The 25,018-nt window shown below is 33.0% G+C and overlaps 3 protein-coding genes across 5 annotated transcripts in view; all 3 read left to right on the top strand.

Moving 5' to 3' along the window:
* Positions 1–546: 546 nt before the first annotated feature.
* On the top strand, positions 547–11,658 carry LOC101504191 (alanine--tRNA ligase). 2 transcript variants are annotated; one of them, XM_073370022.1, is made up of 23 exons: positions 547–849; positions 1,893–2,131; positions 2,694–2,834; positions 2,978–3,124; positions 3,379–3,531; positions 3,758–3,887; positions 4,257–4,353; positions 4,583–4,703; positions 4,876–4,939; positions 5,869–5,915; positions 6,001–6,096; positions 6,253–6,354; positions 7,056–7,178; positions 7,635–7,766; positions 7,968–8,039; positions 8,129–8,204; positions 8,279–8,421; positions 8,498–8,606; positions 8,691–8,878; positions 10,216–10,305; positions 10,457–10,639; positions 10,866–11,042; positions 11,307–11,658. In XM_073370022.1, exons 1-23 carry the CDS (start codon positions 579–581, stop codon positions 11,376–11,378), a joined length of 2,973 nt encoding a protein of 990 aa, XP_073226123.1. In that variant the 5' UTR covers positions 547–578; the 3' UTR covers positions 11,379–11,658. The 2 variants fall into 2 exon arrangements, with proteins under 2 accessions (XP_073226123.1, XP_004505726.1); XM_004505669.3 differs by having other exon boundaries at positions 548–849; positions 4,876–4,935; positions 5,865–5,915.
* Positions 11,659–16,249: 4,591 nt separating this feature from the next.
* LOC105852308 (uncharacterized) lies at positions 16,250–22,297 on the top strand. Of its 2 annotated transcripts, XR_012163564.1 has the most exons (6): positions 16,250–16,749; positions 17,428–17,533; positions 17,964–18,077; positions 18,998–19,179; positions 19,421–19,516; positions 22,160–22,297. XR_012163564.1 is itself a non-coding variant. In XM_073370049.1 (5 exons), exons 1-5 carry the CDS (start codon positions 16,439–16,441, stop codon positions 19,418–19,420), a joined length of 717 nt encoding a protein of 238 aa, XP_073226150.1. In that variant the 5' UTR covers positions 16,251–16,438; the 3' UTR covers positions 19,421–19,516. The 2 variants fall into 2 exon arrangements, 1 of the variants encoding a protein (XP_073226150.1); XM_073370049.1 differs by lacking the exon at positions 22,160–22,297 and having other exon boundaries at positions 16,251–16,749; positions 19,417–19,516.
* Positions 22,298–23,103: 806 nt separating this feature from the next.
* LOC101503873 (uncharacterized) overlaps positions 23,104–25,018 on the top strand; it is a 26,118-nt gene continuing 24,203 nt past the window's right edge. Inside the window, exon 1 of the mRNA XM_027335771.2 lies at positions 23,104–23,263. Coding sequence (XP_027191572.2) covers positions 23,232–23,263 — 32 coding nt within the window. The 5' untranslated portion in view covers positions 23,104–23,231. The remainder of the gene's footprint in view (positions 23,264–25,018) is intronic.

Raw genomic sequence — 25,018 nt, 5'->3', positions numbered from 1 at the left:
TTTCATAATCTCTTTTAAATATTTATGAAAACGGCTCAAATATTATATTAAACAATTTAATATTATTTTTTTTAATAATAAAAATAGTTTAACCATAACCACTTACTCAACCACTTAATTCAATTATTTATCCAACAAAAATCGAAAGCAAAACCGTCCATACATATTAAAAAGAATAAAAATTTTACACAAAACCATACATGTGTGTGAGACATATGAATGACTAGAAGTATTTTAGAACCGTTAATAAAATTTGCTTAGTAGATAACGTGCCTCGTGGATATTTTTTTAGCAATGACTAATTTAATCAAAGTTGAAAAAAATTAGAGACTATTTTAAAATTACATCTAAGTGAAGGACTGAATTAATAAAAGCAAATTCCGATACCAAATTGAGTATTTAAAACAATTAAATATGTTGTATTACATTTAAAACAAAATTAACTACCATTAAATATATATATATGCAAAAAAATAAAATAAAAATAAAAATAGTACTATTTGATATTGAGGTCCTTGACAGATTTCGTATCATCATATCATAAAATTTTAGTGAGAAAACAATTAAGACATAAATGAATGAAAAGAGTAATCACTTTGCTCATTTCTCTCTCTAACCGTAACCCTCTCTTACAGCCGCCCTCCTCACTCCCCTCTCGTGCCGTCACCTTCTTCTCCAGATCTCATATTTCCACTGCCTCCGCCGCCATGCCAGGAGATGATCAGGATTGGCCGGCTAAGCGCGTCAGAGACACCTACATCAAGTTCTTCCAAGAAAAAAATCATGTTAACTGGAAGTCTAGCCCAGTCGTTCCCTTCAATGACCCTACCCTCCTCTTTGCTAACGCCGGTATTCTATTTTTTCATTATATTATTATATTATTTACAGTGATTGAACTAGTCAAATTTGCAAATTCTTATAAATGAAATTTGAAATTGAAATACAAGTATTTGTATATTGATTGTATAGAATATCGAATTGAAATCGGCAACGGTGTTTTTGGTTGAGTTGTGCAATTTCATTTTTGGCTTAGTGAAGCTTTTGCCATAGCGAAATGGTGATTTTGTTTTTATTATTTAGTTTTCATTTTTTTTGGGGTTTTAAGTGTTTTTAAGTTGAAATTTCAAATGAAGCTAATAACTAAGTCAAACTATCTTCATAAGTTATCATATGAATGGACGTATCATAAGTGGTTTCCATAATCTCTCTCACACTGTCTCACAAATGGCCGACCCAATACTTATTGAGGCCTAAAATGAATTTTAAAGTAAAGTTTCTATAAAGAAATAGAGGCTATTTCTTAACTATAATTTTATTTAAATTCTACCTTTCTTGTTGTATCTGTTTTATAATTGTAAAGTGTTTTACTTATTGGACTAAATTTTTTTAATTTGTTGAGGCCTAAATATACATGAAAAATTAATTATTTTTCGGAGGCTTAAAGCCCTAGCTTTACTCGCTTTGGCCTTGGACAAATGGATATGCTAAAAGATAAGTTCAAATAAGCCAATTCAAACATGTTACAAATGTTCGTTACAGTTTTTTTTCAGTAAAAAATCACTTTTGAAAGTTTTCATCTGTTGGTTACAGCTTTTAAAAAACTGATAATCTGAAAATAATCTAAAAACTAATTCAGATGAAAAGTTATTTTTTGTAGCTTATAAACAAAATCATCTTTTGTAACTGAGTTTAAAAAAAAAATGGGACAGACACGAAACAACTTATGCTTTTCTTAACAATCTTTTAAAAATAATTTTTAAATTATTGAATAATAAAATCACCTTTTTTTAGAATCTGTAACGGGATCCAAAATATAGTAATCTTGCCACACAAAATTTACACTGTTAACTTTGTCTTGTAATTTTGTTACGATTATATACATGGTTTGCCAGGGATGAACCAGTTCAAGCCAATTTTTTTGGGGACTGCTGATCCTAATACTTCCTTGAGCAAACTCTCTCGTGCTTGCAATACCCAGAAGTGCATTCGAGCTGGTGGAAAGCACAATGATCTTGACGACGTGGGGAAAGACACTTACCATCACACGTTCTTTGAAATGTTGGGAAATTGGTCGTTTGGGGATTACTTTAAAGTGGAAGCTATTAGCTGGGCATGGGAACTTTTAACCGAAGTATGTTTTATTGATTGAAGTTTATTACCTTGCTTCTTGAATTACATGCCTTATGTTGTTTGTTATTAAAGAAGGTATATAGTTTGGTAAAATCACTATGGTTGCAGTTTTATGCTTTAGAATGATATGTAAGCTCTAAAAGCTAGTTAGCTGGGAAGTTACTGAAGCTACCCATACTGAGCTATATTGATTGTTTCTTCTATGTTAATTAGGTTTTTGTGCTGCTTGAATATCACTTGTAGTGTTAAGAGCCTTGATAAGAATAACAAATTTGAATTAGAAACTGCACCATCACTTACTCTAACTAACCACCACTCCAATTCCTACAATTATGTGGCATTCGGTTTCTAAATGCAGATAAATTAGTAGTCTCATTAAAAGAAAAAGTTAATTAAAATGTTCAATTCAATTTGGATACGCTGGGTAAATTTATTATTTCTTTAGGTGTTCTTTTTGTTTGCAATATCTTCAAATGCAGAAGTTGATAGTTATTTAATTCCTGGATAGATATAATGCATGGCTATCTTTTGTTCACATTAGGTACTTCTTTATTGTATTGTAGGTTTATAAATTACCATCAGATCGCATTTATGCTACATATTTTGGTGGTGATGAGAAATTGGGTCTTGCCCCTGACAATGAGGCTAAAGATATATGGTTAAAGTTTTTGCCTCCTGGACGCGTGCTTCCTTTTGGCTGTAAAGTATGTTTTCACTACATTTTCTCTTAAATATGTACAGCGGATATTTTTAATAAAGGAGTCATGCATAATCTTTATAAACATTATATTGTAAATTGTTTTTGGACTGAATCAGTGTATCTAATTAAGTGTGTATATTTGTATAGGACAATTTCTGGGAGATGGGCGACACTGGTCCTTGTGGACCTTGCACCGAAATACATTTTGACAGAATTGGTAACCGTGATGCTGCGTCTTTGGTTAATAATGACGATCCTACCTGCATTGAGATATGGAACCTCGTCTTTATTCAGGTATTCTAAGGATATAAAGAGTGTGCTGCTGTTTCTCCCCTGCCTGTCATGCCCAAAATAAAAGTTGTGTACTTGATAAGTTGGCATTAGAATCCATGATCCTAGCATGCACACTTTTTTCCAAACCAATGAAATCTGCTCTTATATGTTTGTGTTTTCTCATCTACTTTATTAGTTGGTATAAGAATCAGCATGTGAACTTTTTCTATCTCACGAAGTCTGTATCTGATATGTTTCTGTTTGTCTCTCCACAGTTCAATAGGGAGGCTGATGGCTCTCTTAAATCCCTGCCTGCAAAGCATGTCGACACTGGCATGGGTTTTGAACGATTGACCTCTATACTGCAGAACAAAATGAGCAATTATGACACTGATGTCTTCATGCCTATCTTTGATGCTATTCAGCTGGTATGGTTGTTAAGGAATAAAGCTTATATATAATATTTCCATATATATTTTTTGAACTTGAGTAATATGTAGTCTTGAATTGTGTGATATTTGAAATGTAATTATTCTAATATTTTGTCGATTATCATTCTTTATAAGGGAATATTTACAGTATATACACATGGTAGACAGGTGAGGTGATGATTAAATTGATATGTAATTTTGTTGTCATGTAACTCATTTACAGGCAACTGGTGCTCGGTCATATTCTGGGAAAATCGGACCAGAGGACGCAGATAAAGTTGATATGGCATACAGAGTTGTTGCAGATCACATCAGGACTCTGTCATTTGCTATTGCTGATGGTTCTCGTCCTGGTAGGATATTGTTAACCTGGTATCTGAATTTATTGACATTCTTTCCCTTTGGGGTTTCACAAATTTCATCTCTCTAGTTTTAGCATGTTTGCTATCTTTTGCTCTCATGTCTCGAGGAAGACATCTTCACAGACAGGGTTGTACCCTTTTGGGAGATGCACCAAGAAGATAAAATCTATTCTACCATCTATTTAGGATTTTGACTTGTATGTAATTTTGCTTGTAATGCAAGCTATAGAACAGTTTATCTCAGTGAACACCATGTACTCCAGCTCTCTTTGAAATTTAGGATATCCATCATATACGGTATTTTGATGATTGAGAGAGAGGACTGCTTACCTTAATTTTATATGCATTCATATTTTGAAGGTAACGAAGGCCGTGAATATGTTCTGAGGCGTATACTCCGTCGAGCTGTTCGGTATGGGCGTGAAGTGCTAAAAGCTGAAGAGGGTTTCTTCAATGGGTATGTATCATGATTAACTACATTTTTTTTTTGCCAGAATCTAGATTTAAAGCTTTCTTACCAGATCCCACATCCTAGTGCCATTTGAATATCTAAAGCTTGAATTTATCTATTATTTCAAATTCAAATTTGATGCACTTGTCATCCGATTAGTGATTCCCGGCATACATTTGTGAACATATATTCTATTTGTAATGTGTGTTTCTGTCGTCAATCTTGGTGAATTCAGGCTTGTAAATGTTGTGGCAAATTTGATGGGTGATGTTTTCCCCGAGCTAAAACAGCAGGAAGTGCACATTAGGAATGTTATTCAAGAGGAGGAGGAAAGTTTCGGCCGAACCTTAGTTAAGGTGAGCATAGACATGTGTGAAGACATATTTATGGGTTATCTTATATCTTTTTCATCTGCGTTACATAGCAACCATCTGAGTTCTTTTATTGCTTAGTTGGTAGCTTTTGTGATTTTTCTTCTCTTATTACATTGTCTATAAATAATGGAAAACCTGTTTTTGCTTCCTCCAGGGGATTGCGAAATTTAAGACAGCTGTTCAACATGTTCAGGGAAACATACTGAGTGGGGAGGCAAGTAGAATCATTTATTTACATATACTTTTTTTTTTGAATTAATTTATTTTCAGATACTTAATTTGCTTCGTTTCATCAATGTTATTACTAAGCCATTTATTTTTAATTGGGTACTCATATAAAACAACATTGAATGTTAAAAAAACAAAACTTATGAAGTTTCCCGTGGCTCTTCCATTTTGTTGTTGGAAAGTCATTTGAGTGAAATTCTTTTCATTTCTAGGATTTTAATACTGCATTTAGCATAGCCTTCACTTGAAGTAATGACTCATTACGGCAGTGTGAACAAATTCATTTTTTTTCTACTGCAAGAATTTGTTATAATAAAAAAGGACAAGTATAGCTTATAAGTACATCTATGTAGTCAGTAGTGGCTGCAGCGGCCACAGTCGCGGCGTAGCGGAGGTTCGACGCTTTGCAAAACGCCGTGGCAGAGCAGACCAGTGTAGCTGCTGTAGCGCTGCTTGTGGCGGCAAAACGCGGATGAATGCCGAAGAAAACATGGAGAAGATGACCGCAACAATGAAGATAGAAGAAAAAGACATAAGGGCCCGTGTTTTTTATCACAAAAAGATGTAGTGTTATAAATGTTTTCTATACAAAACTTCAAAACAGGACACAGAGTGAATATACTATTGCATTTTGTGATTAAAACTGAAAATAGAAAATGAAGATATAAATGTTTTCTAAAACCAAACTAGCCTTACATTTTTTTATCCAAAACTATTGGTTTCAAATACTTAATCATATTGACCACAAAGTTACAGTTGAATCACATTCATGCTACTGCATGGTTACACATCTATTCATTTCTTTTTATGCAATTGTCATATAATATAATTTAATATATTTTCCTTATTTTAGTACTCAGTAGTTTTGTGATGGGACCGTGAGCTTCTCACACAGTTGCCTCTTCTTGATTATAGGTAGCATTTGAGTTGTGGGATACATATGGGTTCCCTTTAGATCTCACACAGGTACTGCTTCACACTACCGCCGTATGAAATTGTTTTTCTATAATGTTTTATGTTTTTGTATTTCCTAACCTTTTCTAGTTATCAGCTTATGGCTGAAGAGAAAAAATTACTCGTTGATGTCGAAGGTTTTAATAGTGCTATGGAAGCTGCAAGAGAAAGATCAAGAACTGCTCAAAATAAGGTATGTTGTTTGCTTCTATGTCTCTTTTCCGTGCCAAAATTCCTTCTGAGTTTTGAATGCACCCAATGAAATTAAATTTTATACAAAGATCATGGAAAATATTAATATCCATTTTTTTTTCTTGCCCCCTTCCCAACTTTCTTTTGTTATTGTCAGCAAGCTGGCGGTGCTATTGTCATGGATGCAGATGCTACATCAGCGTTGCACAAAAGAGGCATAACTCCTACAGATGACAGTTTCAAATATGCTGTGTTCAGGGTATAAGTTTTTTGTCAGCATTTTTATAATAAGACAATTTAATAGTTGAATAATAAGGGGATAATAATGATTATTATATTTTTAACCACAAGAAATTATATCAGGTTAGTGTAGTTTTACAAAGCATGATAAACGATACCCTATATTCACAAAACGGAATATAAATAGAAAAAGTGTATCTTCTTTTATGGCGTCGAATGTTTTAATTGAAGTCACAGCAAATCTATCTGAAAGCATGGGTTTTATCCTAGCACTCCACTTCAGCCAGTGACACAGAAGAAAATTTATAGTAGTACATTTCTTTGGAGTTTTATTATGCCACTTGTTCTTGCCAAAATCGTCTTCTTTATTGGGCTTAAAAGATAAGACACCAAATTTGTCTAATGGTTCGTTTTAGTGTTCCCAAATCCTAACACCTTACTGAAGGCAGTCACATTTAACCTTCTCTAAAATATTAGATGCTGTTGAAGAGAGAAAAATGAAAGGGAATCCCTTATGGAAGTTTTTGATATTCTATTATATATATGTATTAACTTATGTTTATCAGTTAAGCAATTGTAATAGATTTTGTATTCTGTGTTATCTACTAAATTTTCTTTCAAGTCCACTACATATATAATAGCAGTTGTATTAGACTTTGGATTCTGAATCAGTTACTACAGTTTCCATTGATTTCTATTATTCACCATGTCTTGTCTTAGGACCATGAGAGTGTGGTAAAAGCAATATATACTGGTTCTGAGTTTGTTGATTCTGTTAATACTGATGGTGATGTTGGTGTAGTTCTGGAATCTACAAGCTTCTATGCGGAGCAAGGTGGTCAGGTAATGGTTTGTTGCATGTTTAATTATATAAAAAGTACCTTCTCCCGTTAACCTTCTCTGTCATCTATTGTCAGATTTTTTATAAAACTACTTTTATCTTTTCAAAATAATAATAAAAAAAATAAAGATTGCTTAATGTAACAAACTTAATTTTCTCGTACACACGTTTTCAGTTATAAATCAACATGCTTTCATAAAGATGTTATCTTTACTAAAACTAAAAGATGATATGATAAAAAAAAAAGATTTGGAGTTTTGTATATTGTATGTTTAATTATATAAAAAGTACCTTATCCCGTTAACCTTCTCTGTCATCTATTGTCAGATTTTTTATAAAACTACTTTTATCTTTTCAAAATAATAAAAAAAAAAATGAAGATTGCTTAATGTAACAAACTTAAGGCAAAAGATATCGTAGTAATGTTTGTTATAAGTTTTCTGTTTTCTGTTGCATAGATTTTCGATACTGGGTCACTTGATTTTCAACATGCTTCATTTCAAGTTTATAATGTTCAAGTTTTCGGAGGTTTCGTGCTTCACATTGGTAATGGATCTGGTATCTCTGTTGGTGACAAAGTAGTATGCAAGGTAAATTTTTTTACTTCTACAAATTCTCTATGACTTCAAATAAACCCTTCGATTATTTATTGTCTGCTCCCCTTCCCCTTTACTTACAATACCTCTTTTCCTCCTCCCCCTTTACTTACAATACCTCTTCTCCTTGTTATCTACTTATCTATCATTACTTTTTGATACTTTATTTTGGTTGTTTTTTAATTACTTTTGCAGGTTGATTATGAAAGACGTGCCCTTATAGCCCCTAACCATACATGCACACACATGCTAAATTTTGCTCTTAGGGTATGTTGAAAATGCTACTGATTTAAGCCTTACTAATTCCTTTCACTGATCTGCATGGTGATTGTTTTGATTTCATACGATGAATGCAGGAAGTACTTGGCAATCATGTAGACCAGAAAGGATCTATCGTACTTCCTGAAAAATTGAGATTTGATTTTTCTCACGGTAAGGCTTGTTCCTTTTGGCTGTAAGAATATTATGTGAACTTAGAGTTTTTACTCACTTGCTGCAATGAGTAGGTAAGCCTGTTGATGCTGATTCTTTAAGGAGAATCGAGTCAATTGTTAATGACCAAATTAAAGCTGAATTGGATGTAAATGCAAAGGAGGTAACTCTTGCTGAAGCTAAGCGAATTAATGGTCTGCGAGCTGTTTTTGGAGAAGTAAGCTCTGTAATGTCTTTGTAGTTTCTTGTCTCATCTAGAGGATCATATTCTTCAATATTCTGCTTTAATGTAGGTTTATCCAGACCCGGTTAGAGTTGTGTCAGTTGGTCAAAAAGTTGAAGATCTCCTTGCCGAACCTGAGAGCGAAAAGTGGCTATCTATTTCTTCTGAATTGTGTGGCGGTGAATATCATAGCTAATGTTTTCGTTGAAACTTACTTTCTTTCATCGGTTCTATTTGAGATTCATTTTTATTCGACGTTCTAGGTACCCATATTTTAAACACACGAGAGGCTAAAGCTTTTGCACTCTTAGCTGAGGAAGGAATTGCTAAGGGAATCCGCAGAATAACAGCTGTTACAACTGATCGTGCTTCTGATGCAATGAAAATGGCAGATGAATTTGAGCGGCAAGTAGATGAAGCGGCCAAGCTGGAAGGAAGTTTGCTGGAAGAGGTTGTGTATTGATTTCTATTTGTCTAAATTCTATTCGTAGGCTTGTGTGTTTTTCATTCTAGTTGGTTTGGCAACTTCCATCGCATAAGCTCTGGATGGTCTGGCTTGGTTCACAGTTAATGACTGGAGATGGTAAAAACCCATTCCTAATTGGTTGAACCCGCTGGAAAAACGACACTAGAATTGCTAATTATTACGAACAGGTATCATTGTATCAAACTAGCTACTAATTTCAAATTTCCAAATCGTGACCTAATATGTAGGTCTTGGAACCTATTCAATATGTTGGAAAGTATGGAATTCCTATTAACCACGAACCTCTATTAAACTAATTGTACTAAACTATTCAATATATTGGGAAGTATGGAAATCCTATTAAGCATGAACCTCTGTTGAATTAAATTGTACTAAACTAATGAAACAATTGCTAGGTACTTCTGTTATGGCATTGAAACCTTTCCTGTCCTTCTGGGTCCAAGAAAGGGTTTTCATGTATTTAAATAATTTTTATGTTTTGGCTCTGTTTACACTGTTAGAATATGGGCGTTTGGAATTAGCTTATTTGGGTTGACTTAAGCATTTGTTTAAGTGTTTGAGTGAGTTTATAAAAATAGGTTGGCATGTTTATTGGATGTTTTTATCTTATTTTAATTAACTCTAATAAGCTTATGAAAATAATTAACCGTTGTTATATCTTCAATGATTGGAATATCTTATGCTTTACACACACACACACACACACACACACACACATATATATATATATATATATATATTAGTAAGTGTTTAATTAAGATGTTTACCCAAATACACCCTATTTGTACATTGATCTGTCTTAGCCAACCATGTGGTACAGACGTCGCACCAATACTAGGAGTAATCTGATATATGAATAAAATACACGGGAGTCTAATAAACATGTTAGAGCATAACCAACCTAGCCCCTCACAATTTTACTTTTTGATTTCATTCATATTTACTTTTTACAACTAAAGCACCTCGTCTCTTTAATCCCACTCCTTCAAAAATAATACAAAATGGATCCTGCCAATATAACCTTGCATCGTTACATTTCATTAATAATTTATTTGAAGTCTTGCATGTGTGCCTAGTTCTTAACTGGCTTGTTCTACTTCTTACTAACCTACGATGCTTAAATAACGTAGTATCCCAATGATCTCTGTCATTGGAGTTGGACTTGGTACACACCCTCACAAGTCACAACATGGTTATCTGTTTCTTTCTGTGTGATCGCCACCGGTTTCCTTAGCAGATACCGATGCACTCTCTTCCAAAATTATTAATACAGTTCAATTTTTATTTCCCTTCTGTCGCAGAAAGTTTCATCTCTGAAAAGCAATGTGGAAACGCTATCAATTCCTGCAGCCAAGAAAGCTGATATCAAGACCAAGATAGCTCTACTTCAGGTATTATATAAATGTGGACTAAGTTCACATTGCAGGCTTATACCTTTTCCCCTGTTCCACTGTTGTCTGTTTTTTACTGTAGTGATTTCATTGCTATGTGCTCATGCATGAAATCCTATGTATAGTTATTATAATATTATAATTCTTGTAGGATCAAGTGAGAAAAGCTCAAAAGCGTGTTGCTGAAGAAAACAAACGGAAAGCTGTAATGCTAACAGTGGAGAAGGCTGAGTTAGCTGTTTCAGATGGGAAATCTTTTTGCATATCTCACGTTGATGTTGGCCTGGATGTCGCAGCAGTTCGCGAGGCTGTTACAAAGGTCATTGATCAGAAGGTATTTGCTGATTCTGAATTTATTAAGTATCTTGCTGGGACTCCGGCATTGTATTGGCCTTGTTATCTGTTGAGTTTAATGCATAAAATATGCTTTTGGAGCTCATATTTCGTTGGCGTCATCGTATGTCCTAATATGCTCCTTGAGTTTGTCTTATGTGTACTTGGCAATTAAATGTTCTGTTCATTTCAAACAGTAACCAGAAAGAATGTTTGCTGATTAACAGGGGTTATCAGTGATGGTTTTTAGCACTGACGAGTCTACAAACAAGGCTGTAGTTTGTGCTGGGGTGCCGGAGAAAGGAGATAAAGTTAAGCTGGATGTATCAGAGTGGCTGAGTAATGCTTTGGGCCCACTGAAAGGAAGATGTGGTAAAGGAAAAGGAGGTCTTGCAACGGGACAGGTTAGTATTTATCCAATGACTCTAATTGTCACTTAGAAATAATCTCTCCATTTCACATTATGTCATTTATGTAGTAAGGTTATATGAAAGATGAATTAATGTATTGTACCAGTAGATGACCAATTAAAAAGAGTATTATTAGGAAAAAAATACTTAATGCTTTGTTGATATTCTATTGCAGCATATAGTGAATTAATGATGGAATATAGTGAATTAATTTGTATCCATCAAATTGATTATTGCATCCATCAAACCTCTTTTCAGGGTACAGATGCTTCACACGTAAATGAGGCTATGGATCTTGCGGTAAAATTTGCATCCATCAAATTGACTTAATGATGGAGTGCAGTGGTAATTTATTCAGGCTATTCTTTGAAGTAATTTATTTATCTGAATGAGTTGAACATAATTCTATTCTTTAATGCCTGAATTTTTAGGGTTTAATATTAGAGTCTGCTTTGATGGAAAAGGATTTTTTTCTCTTCTTTTGTCTATAAGATCACAAATTGTTTTAGTGTAATTGCAATTACATTGGTTTAAAGGAGCAAAAGATTATGCAGATATTCTGAATTTTATTGCATTGATTGATTCCGAAGGGAAGATCACTTTGGAGTAATTTATTTGTTAATCTGGATGAGTTGAACATAATTCTAATCTTGTGCCTAAATGATTGTTTTGGTTGATACGATAATGTGCTGTCATGGCAAATAATTTTTGTCGCGTGGCGTGCTCATAAAAAGATCTCAAGGGAGCAGGATATTGTCAGCGGGAAAACCACAATATTAGTTTTTGAAATTATAAGAATCTATCGTTTTAGTCTCTTACTCAGTCAAATTTTAATTAGTCTTCTAATCTTCAAAGTGTAAGATATAGCTGTTATAGACTATTGATTTGATGACTAATTTGAATTAAAAGATAATATCCTACCTTTTCAAAGACGTGAAGGGCGATCTACCCTATTATCAAAATCTGAGATGTTCTAAATGTCCTGTTCCTAGATATTTGAGTTTTTAAACAATCAATTTTTTGACGTATCCTAATCAGTCTTTTACAAAATAGACAACATCTTTCAATGGAGATGCTCTACATTGCTTAATTTACAAATATTATTTATAATATTTCATATTCTCTCAATTTTTTACTGGGTAAAACTAAATATTTTAATGATTTGGAATTCACTTTTTAAGTTTATTAAATATGCAACTTTGACCAAGAGTTTAAAATCATGTGAAATCACTTTTTAGTTTTATGTGTTTTATTTAAAAATTTTGATGAATTTTTGTAAAAGAAGGATAACATTGTTGATATTTTAAAATATAAAAGATCTGATGTAGCTAAATATAACTAGAAGGGGGTTGAATAGGAATTTTGCTGTAAAAAGTAATTTTCAAGTGTTTTTCAAACTATCCTCTCGTAAGTTCGAGGATAGGTTTTTCAAACCTTCAGTTTTGAGTTGAGCAAAAGAGTGAGAGAAGAATATGAGAGAGACACACAATTTTATACTGGTTCACCCAAAGATGACTACGTCCGGTCCTCACACCTTTGTGAGATTTTACGAAAGTTCAAACAGATTCACGCTACGGATGATTACAAAATGTGTATTCTTTAGCTTCACCAAGCTTACAATCAATTTTCAAATATTTTCAAGTGTATCTCACATGGAAATTGTAAAGTAATATGAGAGTGATTGATTCTAAATATTTTCTCAAAGGATTTACAAAGATCTAGTGTAGGATTGAAGAAAGTATGAAGTGAGGATGAGTATTGCTCTTGATAGCTTTAAAATGCTTGATCTTTTTATGCAATTGTGTTGTGTATCTGATGATGAAGAGCTTGCTGCCTTTTATAAAACTCAAAGCTTTTTGATGACCGTTGGAATTCATTACAAAAGATCCAAGATTTTTCATCATAATTATAGAACTGTCATCCATCTTATTCTTAGACTGGCAGAGGCCATCCTCGCGCATGCAGATCAGCTTCCTTGAAACTTGATCTTGAGATGTCATTGTCTATTCTCTTTTATCAAAGAGTGCAAGGCTGTTTCTTTGACCATATGAGCTACAACCTTTTCAAAAACTTTAAGGACTAGGTTGATTTCAACTTTTGAGGGTGATGTTGACAAGAGAGAAAGCTACCCTCTTACATAGGACTGTCATCCTCCAGTCTGAGGATCAGATCTGCCATCAACATGTAATCTTCCATTTTTAGCTTGTTTGTTGTTGTCTTTCTTTAACTTGACTTCTTCATGTATTCATTAGTGCAAGCACAATAAATTGTCTGATTTTAGCCTTTGCAGATGCTTGATGGGTTGCTTTCAACTTTGCTGAACCATTCTCAGCCTAGTATGTCATCCTCCAGACTTAGATCTAGCTATTCTTGTCCTTTTCCTTTTGGCCTTCTAACTTCTTTATTTCAAATACTTTTATTTATTCATTCTTTGACTTTGTTGTGCATTTCTTTAATGAATAAAAGCATTTGTTCTGGTGAGGACACATATTGTGCATATTTGAAGATTCAACAGCTCGTAGGGCCATCCTCGCCGTTTTCCATCCTCAAATTTGAATCAGATTTGTCTTTTTTTGCCTTAGTGGTTAATAACCTATTTTCTTATATGAATACACTCAAAAACGCATATTAGTCATTAACCACAATCATAATCTTTTAAGTAATTTTGTTATCATTAAAATCATTTGAGAGATTTTGTCTCAACAAGATCAAATTGTCACCTAAAATTAAAATAGACTTAATTGTAATTTTTGTCTCCCTTTTTTAGCTGAATTGCAAAAGTAGTTTCCCATTTTATTTCTCCCCAGTTTTGATTTTTCAAACGGAGTTTTGGTCCAAAATTTGATAAGTTTCATTTTTTCAAGTTACACCACACCATTTACAGTTATAGATTTCAGGTACAATTGTTGTATTACGAGATCTTAAGGCACGGTGTGACTTTAATAAACGCAAAAAAAAAAAAAAAATTTCATCAAGATTTGGATCAAAATTCTGTTTGGGAGATCAAAACTGGAGAGAAATAAAATGGAGGAACTACTTTTGCGATTCAGCTTAAATAGGGGACCAAAATTGCAATTAAGCCATTAAAATAAAAGACCAAATCAGAAAGAAAAAAATAATAAAAGACTAAAACATTAACTGAAATTAAGTTAAGGAATTAAATGTGCTATTTAGCCTAAATAGGTAATAACCTATTTAAATATTTGATTTGATGCACGCTATTGATATGATACACTGAACTTTTTTTAATCATATATCATGTGCTTGTTTCCGTGCAATGTACGAGTAGATTATAAGAAACTTATATATGTTGTTTTTTAGGAGACTTACATTCAAAATTGTTACTAGAGAGATGATAAAAAAAGTTTATGATTATCTTATCATATTTGGTATGTTCATCAAAGATTTGATTGAGACAAAATATGATAACTTATACTTTATCATGTATTTTATCATGAATAAAACTGTCAATTAAACCTTAAAGTCTAAAACTATCTTAATTTTTTTCTTCTACTAAGTCCTTAATATTATTGAAATAACTTTTTTAAAAGCTTCACTATCATTTATTATTTCTTATAGGCTTAAGTGAAGGGGTTCATTGATTCAATGTTTTGTTAATTTTGAATTTTTTTCTAGAAAAAATAAAAAAAGAAATCTAAAACAATTTTTCTCATAAAAATAAAAAAAAAATTAATGAAAAAATTGTTTTTTATGAATAAAAAGAATAATTTTTTTTTTTACTTTTTATCAAAAAAATAATGAAATCTTTTGAGAAAAAAGTAGAAAAAAATTTGTTTGAATTTTTTATTAAAAAATTCAAAAAAATAATTTGAAAAAGTGGATTCATAGATTTAGCTTACAGAACTTTAAAGGTTTTTATTTATTTTTTTTTAATTTTGGGGACTTCCTTTCTTGAAGTCTTAGTAATTATGAAATTTTTGATCATTTGAATGTGTGAATTATGACCAATAATTAACGAGTTTATGAAATTGACGGCTCTAATAATAACTATAAATGAACTCTAAAATATCATGAATCCTAGACCATTTAGATGAAAATTGAGAAATCTCTTTTAATTTAATTACAATTAAAGTTCTTGACAAAGACTTTTGGCGATCTCGTCGTCTTATTGCTATACTATTAATATAAAAACTAACATGTTAGAAAATTTTGTGAATACTAATTTAGTGTTAATTTGGTGAATACAGATTTAGTGTAGTCACATGGATAAAATTTTATCCGTTCAATTAAGAACGAATATTCTATATTTCAAATACAAATATTTTATTTATAAAGTAACTAAAATCTACCTTAAGAATTGCACCATTCAATTGCGACTGCAGGACCGAGATGTATATAGCTTCGCGTACAGTCATACGACGTCCAATAGAAATCCATATTTTAGATTACAAATTACAATGAACACAATATTTAAGAAAAATAGTCTACTTATTATTTATTTCCAATTTATCATAAATATTTTCTACTTCTCACCTCTCCACCTATATCTTCCACCTTCCAATAAATTGAAAAACTTTTTTTTTTACCCTTTTTTTACTATATATAAAGTTGAAATTTTCTTGCACCTATTTTTTTATTCACATATTCGAACCTTTACCAAAATCATATTTATAAAATTTTCAAACTTTTGAAACTTTAATTATAAATTTTTTGAAATACAAAGTAATTTCAGATTTTTGAAATATTTGAAGTTCGGTTTCATCTTTAATTTTGTTTCTTTTAAAATGCACATTTTTAGAACTTTGAAACTTTTAAAGTATTGAATTTTCAAAAATAAAATATTTGAAACATAATATTACACTTCGAAAGTTTAAAAAATTATATTTTGAAAGTTTCGTATTCTCAAAACTTTTGAAAAGTCTTGAATTTCTTATTTCAAATTTTTTAAATTATTCAAAACTTTAAAAAATAATTAAATCAACTATTTCGAAAGTTTCATATTAATAAAAAAGTTCAGAAAAATAATGTATATGTGCTTAAAATTTTTTTGAAAAACTGAAAAAATTTATCACTTTTTTTAAGTTTCGAATATATAAAAAAAGATAAAAGAGAAATCTTTTTTAACTTAAAATAAAAATAGTCTTTTTAAACTACAACGGCTTTTCAATATACTTTCGTTAAGCCTCAAATTCTTTCTCCTCAAATCTCGTACCAGTCATCAACCACAGTGACAGTAAAAAATAGAAGCATCGACAATTATTTTAGCGAGACAAGATAATTTCATTGCAATTACAGTGACAGTAAAATTACAAATTTAACCTAGCGTACCGTACACCACCTATAGAAGTGTCGCACCATAGCATCAACACATCCGATAAATAAACCGAAAAAAAATTGATTTGAAAAAAATCGAAAAAAAAATCAATAAAATGGAAGTGATTAACCAGAGCGGGGAGGATCCTCCGATGGCGGAAGAGGGCAGTGAAATTGCCATTGACGGCACATTGTATGGCGTGGAAGATGAATCAGCGAATGAAGAGGAAGTGGATGAAGAGGAAGAGGAAGAGGAAGAGGAAGATATGGAGGATGAGAATCGCTTGTTCGAAAACGGATTAGATGCTTTGGAATTAATAGGTGACAATAATTCCGGTGTTCCATGCTGCCAGAGAATCATAGAGTACAACAACGAGCATCAAGCTCTTGCTAATAAAAAGCGGAAATCACTCAAACCATGCCAAAGGTAATGTTTTTCTATTTCATCCATAATACCTATACATGCGTTATTTACTTCCATGTAATTTCTATCTTATGATTTTAACAATTTAGCTTCGTGTATTCTGTTTTGTCAACTTCAAATAGTTACCCTTGTTTAGTTTTAATATGTGCTTTTCAATTATGTATTCAGTTAAACAGTTGTGAGTACTGTGTATGTGCAACTGTGAATGCCCTTTCCAACAATGTGTGTGGTCAATACTCCCTCCAATGATATCTGAAAAGTAAATGTATCTGGTTTGATAGTAAGACTAGATATATCAACTTTTGAGATACTTTTTTACTTATATTTTATTTTAGACATAGTAATATTTACAATGAATAAGCTTCTTAGTGGTAAAATATTATTTATTTATTTTTTTCTAATAGAAAAAAAGAAAATGTAGAGACTAGAAGTGTAAATAAAAGTGTAAAACTATGGTAGGTTAAGATTTCTACAAAACAGAAAATCCATATCCTACTGAGGAACGTGAAATAAAAGTTCAATAGGCTACTAAAGATGTGTCTTGATTTTGAGTTCAGATGCTACAAGTGTTGAATGGAATGACTATACATATTTTGCACGAACGAGAACCAATAACTTGCTGCTGCTACCGCTAACTTTTATATGTTTGACACATTTTGTATTGAATGTCTCTAAACACAGTGAAGGGACTTCTTCTAAGAAGGCAAGGCAAGATGATGTTTCTGGGGTAAGCTCAGCTGAGATGATGGAATTAATGAACTTTGAGATGGGTGGGAGATCAAAAAAGGTATGGCGTACACATGTTCAGTAACAGTTGTGCAATATCTAATGGGCATCGGTGAATAACACCTTTGGTATTTTGATTTTGGATTAAAATTATATATGTTCATGCATGCCAATTACTTTTATCCACTCATAGCCTTTTCTAGGGAGTTTCCGTCTTTTAATTTTAGGCAACTTTGCTGCAATTTTTATTTTATTTTATATTTGTTATGATTCCATGTTTTCACTAATTTTATGTTTAATAGATGAGATATTTTTACTAATTTACTTTTACATCTCTTGGTTGTATATTTTCTCATGAATAATTTACCCTTGAAAGGATTTAGACGAAACTGTAAAATGCTGAGCACTCTAAATTACGTACGTGTTATGTATTTGATTATTTGATATAGCATAACTTACATGACACCTTTTCAATATTGTTTATATTCCAGAAGGGGCCTAAAAAAAAGGGTAGGCGAAAAGGATCAAAGAAGAAACTTGACGAAAACCTGTCACGAATGTTGGGTGACGCCAACCTTCACTACGCGAATCGTCGTTATGACATGGTACATTTTTCTGTGACATAATAATCTATACTCTATAGGCTTTGACATTGGGATTTGTTGTTCAGATAGTACTAAAAATCCAAATTCATCAAATTGATGACATATTCACACTAAGTCACTAATCCAATTTTGATCTGGCTACAACACAATTTAACTTTCAATGAGAACAAAGTTGCCTCCAGAAACAACTCACAACTACTAGCTGTGTTCCTGTCTATTGAAATGCTTTTGGAGTTGTATCTATTGAAAGTCTCACATTGGATGTGAAATGGCTTGATAAAGTGTTTATGAATAGGAAATGTCATTCACCTTACAAGTCGCTATTATGAGGTTTAGTTAGGCCCAACACAAATTATAAGATGGTCTCAGAGTACATCCAAAATCCGTTGAGCCACCTGTTGCATGACCACTCAGGTCATGCTCCAGAGTCCAGATGCACAATATTGGGCATGATGGTGTTTGTTGAAAGTCTTGTGTTAGATGTGTTATGACCTTCAAAGTCTTTATGTGTGACAACTCTCACTTTACAAGATGATTTTGTAGGATTGAGTTAGACCTAATCCAAATTCCAAAAGTACCCGTTTGTAATTGACTCAACTTTCGTAATAAGATAGGGAATTGTTAATGTTAGATTTTATTAGTCCTTGATGTTAAAATTTTCTGATTCTGCACAGCTTTTCGGATTTTAATCAATTTCTCATTTGGTCTATAAGTCTTAGCTTAATTGGCAAATGCCGATATTGTTATGTTGGACGTCATGTCCTGGATTCAAACCTGAGACCTCTCAGTTGTGTGAGTTAATTATGGTGGTATTTACTATCTCTTCTAAGACAAAAAATAAAGATTATAGACATTATTACTATGTTAGCTTTTTTGCAAATTAGTTATGCATTGCTATGTTGGCTTTTTTTTTTTTGCAGGCTATAGCTGTGTTAAGTGAAGTAGTCAGACTGGAACCAAATTTACCTGACCCATATCACATCCTTGGACTTGTCCATAGTGCAATTGGGGATTATGAAAAAGAAATGGGTTTCTACATGATTGCTGCTCTTTTGTCTCCAAAGGATCCATCGCTTTGGAAAATTCTCTTTGCGTGGTGCATGTAAGATGGTTACTTTTTTGTTGTCATTGAAATTTCTTATAAGTTACTTTTCTGGAAGTATTCAGCTGCATCTTGCAATGTTCCCTAAAAATAAATGACTTGTGTTCATTTTGCACAGAAATTACTGCTCTATCATGTTTATTTCATTGAATTTTATCACCGTTTTTTAAGGATTAAGGTTCAAATTATTTGTCATTTGACATGATTTACAGAATTTTTTTATGTTTTTCGATCTAGGTAGCCAACTACACGATGTGGGATAACAGAGTATACTACTTGTGTATCTACTGTGATCAGACTACACCTCGCATGTCCAATGGGTTGGGCCAACTATAAGGTTTCTAATTGAAACTTCATTGAACTCAACAGAGTACACTTCACATAGATCTAGTAGATGAACTTTCATACCACCCTTAGCTGAGGCTCTGCTAAAAGAAAATAGTTCTCAACCTTACACAAAAGAAAACATGTATGCTAAATTGTCCATATCCCCCCTAAATTTACGCAACTCCTAAATAACTTCTTTAATATATAACTACCCTATTGCATAAATAAAATAACTACTTAATAATTGTTCTACCACATAACTTTCAGAATACTATTTTTCATCATTATCTTTCTTATTTCTACTTGATATGCAAGTCATACTTTTGGCTTAATTTCTTCGTGATCGAACACTTCACCCACATTCTGACTTTGGGATCTAGCAATTATTTTGTACCTTTTGTAATAGGCATAATTAGTCACATGTGAAATTTTCATTAGCTGTAGAATCCGAGATAGTTGCTAATTAGGATTAGAACTAGTAATCACATAAGTTGTATGCAACCTCTGAAGTCAATCATGACCGTTGCGGCTGCAATCACTGCAGTTCGTCGTGGTGGCCATTGTGCTATGCAATACGGTGCTATGTTGCATCTGTATCGCCATTCATGACGGCACTATAGCAGAGAAGACACAAACTAGAAACATGAAGAAGAAACCACTACAATTATTTAATTATGAAACAGTTACTCAAACAGCATTACACATTGCCTCTAATCCGATTTTTCATGAGAAAACTAAACATATTCAGATAGATTGTCACTTTGTAAGGGAGAAGACCTAACCAGGTGGCATCACCACTAGCTTTCTTAATTCCAATGATCCATTGGAAGATGTATTCACCTAGTCCCTAAGAGATCATCGAATCAGTTATATATGTAACAAACTTGGTACATATGATTTATATGCTCCACCTTGAGGGAGGAGTGTTGAAAATATATATATGATCTTTGTATTTATTACATATCATCATATCATATAAATAGGAATAATATCTCGTATATTTATTTTTGTATTTATTGCTTGACCTAATCCCTAAGAGATCCTCGAATCAGTTATATATGTAACAAGCTTGGTACATATGATTTATATGCTCCAGCTTGAGGGAGGAGTGTTGAAAATATATATGATCTTTGTATTTATTACATAACATCATATCATGTAAATAGGAATAATATCTCGTATATTTATTTTTCTATTTATTACGTCGAGCTTATATATAACCGACTCTGTTGTGTAGTTTAGACACACGGTTCCACCATATGTCTTTCTCATTTTCCCTAATTCAATAGTTACACTTGTGCATTATTCTATTTTTAGTCATTATATGTATATGGTATAAATTGTTCGAATAGTTTTTCAAGACTTCAGTGTAGTGGACATACCGTTACCCGCTACACTGCATAGCGTTTTGGGAGTCGATCACTCCACCACATTATCTACTACTGACTACATAGGCTATGTTGAACGAGTGAAAATGAGATAAACATTTGGTGAAACTGCGTGCCTCTCTCGTTTTCTCTCATTCAACATAGTATAAGAGCCTATCAATCAGACCACTCACCATTTATATCCACACACCAATAATGTTGGGCATGAGAGGGTGGATGAGAAAAACTGAAGTCCCACATGGTATAATGATAAAGTTTGAAACAAGTTTTTAAAGAGAAGCACCCTTCACCTTGAAAGCTGATTTTGTAAAGATGAGTTAGATCCAATATGAAATTCTAATATGGTAACAAAGTGTATCCAAGATCCATGAGCCACTTGTTATAAGGTCACGCTATCAGACCACTTGAGTTGCGCTCCAAATATCTAGTCTTGGAGCGTGAGTGGAGTGTGTTAAGAGTCTTACGTTGGATGAGATATTGCCTGAATACGTGTTTATAAATGAAGACGATTCTCACATTACAAGCCGATTTTTTAAGAGTTGAGTTAGACCCAACTTAAATTCTAATTTGGTATTAGAGCTTGTTGGGTGCACCACCGGTGACGTTAGCAACACAAAGCAAGGTGAGTTGTTCTTTTAAGGTCTTTCATTCGACTCAATATATCATCATTTGTCTTCTACCTTATCCCGTGAACCTTGATACTTGCCATTGTTGAATTCACGACCTCCTGTTACGATTGCGCCACTTTTGTCTTCGATACAAACCCTCGTGTCTCTCATTTTATCTCATTCGACTTGGCATCAGAGCCTATCGATTGAGCGACCCACCGTCTATATCCACAAACCAAGCCCAATAGTGTCGTGTGTGAAGGGGTATATTGAAAAAAATCCAAGTCCCACATAGAATAGTGTGATAAGGTCTCAAACAAGTTTCTAAAGAGAGACACCTCTCACCTTGAAAGCCGGTTTTGTAAGAATGAGCGAGGCCCAATATAAAAACCAAATAGGCAACAACTAACTGATAATTGCATTTCTACTATAATATATATTGCTGATTGTAACAGAATCAAAGTTGCAATAACCTCACTTCATTTTCTCTCTATGAGATTCTCTTGCCACCCTAAAATTTGAAAAGGCTTTTGATGTTGTTGGGTTTTGTCACTTTTTTTTGCAAAACTATATTCGTGCATGCTTTCATTTTAAACAATCAATTTTTATATGGAATAAATGGTTAGTTACTAAGTAGGGAACCATTTTCAAGTGCAGAGAACAAGATAATATTCCTCATGCCAATTATTGTCTTATAAGAGCAATTAAAGCAGACCCCGAAGATAGTTCTCTTAGAAGTCATCAAGCAATGTTTTATGCTGAACTTCAAGATTATCAAAAAGCTGCTGTGGCATATGAACAAGTATATCAACTTTGTTCTGAAAATGTTGATGCACTAAAAGCAGCAGCTAAGGTTCGTTGTTTGATTTTGAGCTGGATTTGGTATGAAAATGCATTTGATTTTCTATACATTTGATCCTCTGTTAGTTTTTTGTTTGTTTTATGAATAATTATTTTCATATGCAATATAGGATTGATTACAACAATGAAATTAGAGCTTTAGCCCAACACAGTCACAATATGAAAAACTAAAAATAAAAGTTGAACTGGCTCAAATACTTTAGGTCCCTATGATTCCTCAAATCACTTTTTTTGTTGTTGTTTAAATCAGGCTGGCCAACCACTTTTGAAGTGAAATTAGGCCTCAATTATATTGTGTTCGAATTTGTGTCTTGCGAGTATCATTGTTGTTAAATAGTAGCTATAATGTAGCGGAATTTGAACAAATTGCTATTGTTTCACGATGCACCATTTAGTACATAATTTGTCAAATAGTGGCTATAGCATCACTATAGTACTATTGTATAGCGGAATTTGAACAAACCGCTGGTTTTTGTGATTTGCAATTGACAACACTAACAGGTATATATCGTTGGCAAAACTCGTCTATCTTCAGCTGGAATCGTGTTTTAGGATACTGTTCAATAGGAAATGCTCATATTTTTACTTTGATCCAAATAAATATTTTGCGATTGACTTTTGATGTTGATTAAATTCTTAATGATTTCTTAGTTCTACCAAAAGTGCGGTCAAGTTGAACGCTCAGTTTTCATTCTCGAAGACTATCTGAAGAGTCAACCAGATGGAGTACATGCAAGTGTAGTTGATCTACTCAGTAACATATTAATGGAAATTAAGGCGCATGACAGAGCTCTTCAGTACATTGAACGATTTCAAATTGGGGGAAAAGAATTGCCCTTAAATTTGAAAGTTAAAGCTGGAATCTGCCATGTTCATCTTGGAAACATGGAGATTGCTCAGGTGCGTTGCATGCATAGTTATAATTGATTGACCTTTGATTTGCTTGATCATTGACATGTAAATATTAGCTGCTTGAACCTCATAATATACATCTCATTTGACATTTATCTCTACTCAAATTGTTTGTCATTTTACAATACCAATACATCATTAATTACTTTTTTCTTCTATTATATCCTTATTTATTGTATCTCAATTAATCAAACTTCTCAACTAACCACAATTAATAAGGATATTTAAGTAAATGAAACTCATTGTATCATTGAAATCAACAAAACTAATCATTTTCTTAATAACCGCACATAACTCAAATAAGACAATTAAAATGAGACGGAGGGAATAGGTTTATTGATATTGAAGAGTATTTATGAATGGGTATCTAGTTGGGAAATCTCAGTTAGCTTTGATTATCCCTCCTACTGCTTGTTATTATCCATGATTATTGTTGAAGAATCAAGAGAAATCAGATTTTATTCTCTTTTATTTTATATTATTATGTTTATTTTTATTTTATAACTCTGTCATTAGTACTCATTATTACTATTGTAATTTCTTTTCCTATATAAACAGCTTAGAGCTGTAGTAATAAAATATGAAAGTATTTTGTCTTTTACTTTCTTCATGGTATCAAGAGCTCTGGTTAGGGTTCTATAAACCTTTCGACAACCCGTTAGGGTTTGGAGTTCCAACCAATTGAGCTAAAGCTAATGGCACACAATACCCCATGGAAGGTAGCCCTTATGGGTAACGGCGACAGAACGATGGTTTAGGTAAAAAATCAGAAGTAGTCAACAATGCCGACAATATTGGTTTAGGCAGTGGCAGCGGCCTAGGCGGCCGAAATGGTTTATCTAAAAATGGTTTTTCCAACTTTTTTGGCCATGAGGGAACTTCTAATGCCCTCAAGGATAAAATCCAGAAACTAAATGGAAAAATTATGTCGAATGGTCCCAAACCGCAAGATTGATACTAGAGAAAAATATGGTTTCCTAACAGGAGAGGTGCAAATGCCTGCCACAACTGATCCGAATTACAGGTTTTGGAAATCTGAGAACTCTGTTATTCTTGCTTAGTTGTTTAGTAATATGGAATCAACTGTTTAGGAGGCTGTTAAAGAAACATATTTTGATATTCAAAATTCTTCTCAAATTTTCGATCTCAAATCACGATTGTGGCATGCCAAACAAGGAGATAGAGATGTCACTACCTATTATAATGAGTTGATGACACTATGACAAGAATTAGATCTCTGCTATGATGATCATTGGACGTGTTGTGAGGACAGTGTTTTGTTTCTTAAGAGACAAGAGAACGACCGTGTATTCATGTTCTTGGTTGGGCTTAATAAGCGGCTTGATGAAGTTCGAGGCAAAATATTGGGAAAAATCCCATTGCCATCACTTCGGGAAGCGTTCTCAGAAGTTAGAAGAGAATAGACCAGACAAGGTGTTATGATGGGTAAGTCACCTTCTATTGGTGAGGTTGAAAGCTCTGCCCTAGTCACTAAGACTGTAGAAGGGAAGAGCGATGACAAGAAACCATGGTGCAAACATTGCAAACGTCCATGGCACACACGTGATACATGTTGGAAGCTCCACGGAAAACCTCTAAATTGGAAGAAAAAAGAAAGAAATGAAGGTCATGCGCTCCAAGCTGGTACATCTGATCAAGAGAAGCAGTCTCCTTCAAGCTCATCTCCTTTCACCAAGGAACAATTAGATCAATTGTACAAACTTCTTGAGTCTCAAACTTCTT

The sequence above is a fragment of the Cicer arietinum genome, chromosome 6, assembly GCF_000331145.2.
Source record: "Cicer arietinum cultivar CDC Frontier isolate Library 1 chromosome 6, Cicar.CDCFrontier_v2.0, whole genome shotgun sequence".
In the NCBI taxonomy this organism is placed as follows: domain Eukaryota; kingdom Viridiplantae; phylum Streptophyta; class Magnoliopsida; order Fabales; family Fabaceae; genus Cicer; species Cicer arietinum.
The sequence above is the reverse complement of the archived record's forward strand: the minus strand, read 5'-3'. Positions and strand labels throughout refer to the sequence as shown.

What these genes read in the sequence shown, in the direction of transcription:
- LOC105852308 (XM_073370049.1), top strand. Translation starts at nt 16,439, where the DNA reads ATGGAAGTGATTAACCAGAGCGGGGAGGATCCTCCGATGGCGGAAGAG. An exon ending in TCACTCAAACCATGCCAAAG is followed by an intron (nt 16,750 to 17,427) that starts GTAATGTTTTTC and finishes CTCTAAACACAG; the next exon opens with TGAAGGGACTTCTTCTAAGA. An exon ending in CGAATCGTCGTTATGACATG is followed by an intron (nt 18,078 to 18,997) that starts GTACATTTTTCT and finishes TTTTTTTTGCAG; the next exon opens with GCTATAGCTGTGTTAAGTGA.
- LOC101504191 (XM_073370022.1), top strand. Translation starts at nt 579, where the DNA reads ATGAAAAGAGTAATCACTTTGCTCATTTCTCTCTCTAACCGTAACCCT. An exon ending in TCGGCCGAACCTTAGTTAAG is followed by an intron (nt 4,704 to 4,875) that starts GTGAGCATAGAC and finishes TGCTTCCTCCAG; the next exon opens with GGGATTGCGAAATTTAAGAC. An exon ending in AAGGAAGTTTGCTGGAAGAG is followed by an intron (nt 8,879 to 10,215) that starts GTTGTGTATTGA and finishes CTTCTGTCGCAG; the next exon opens with AAAGTTTCATCTCTGAAAAG.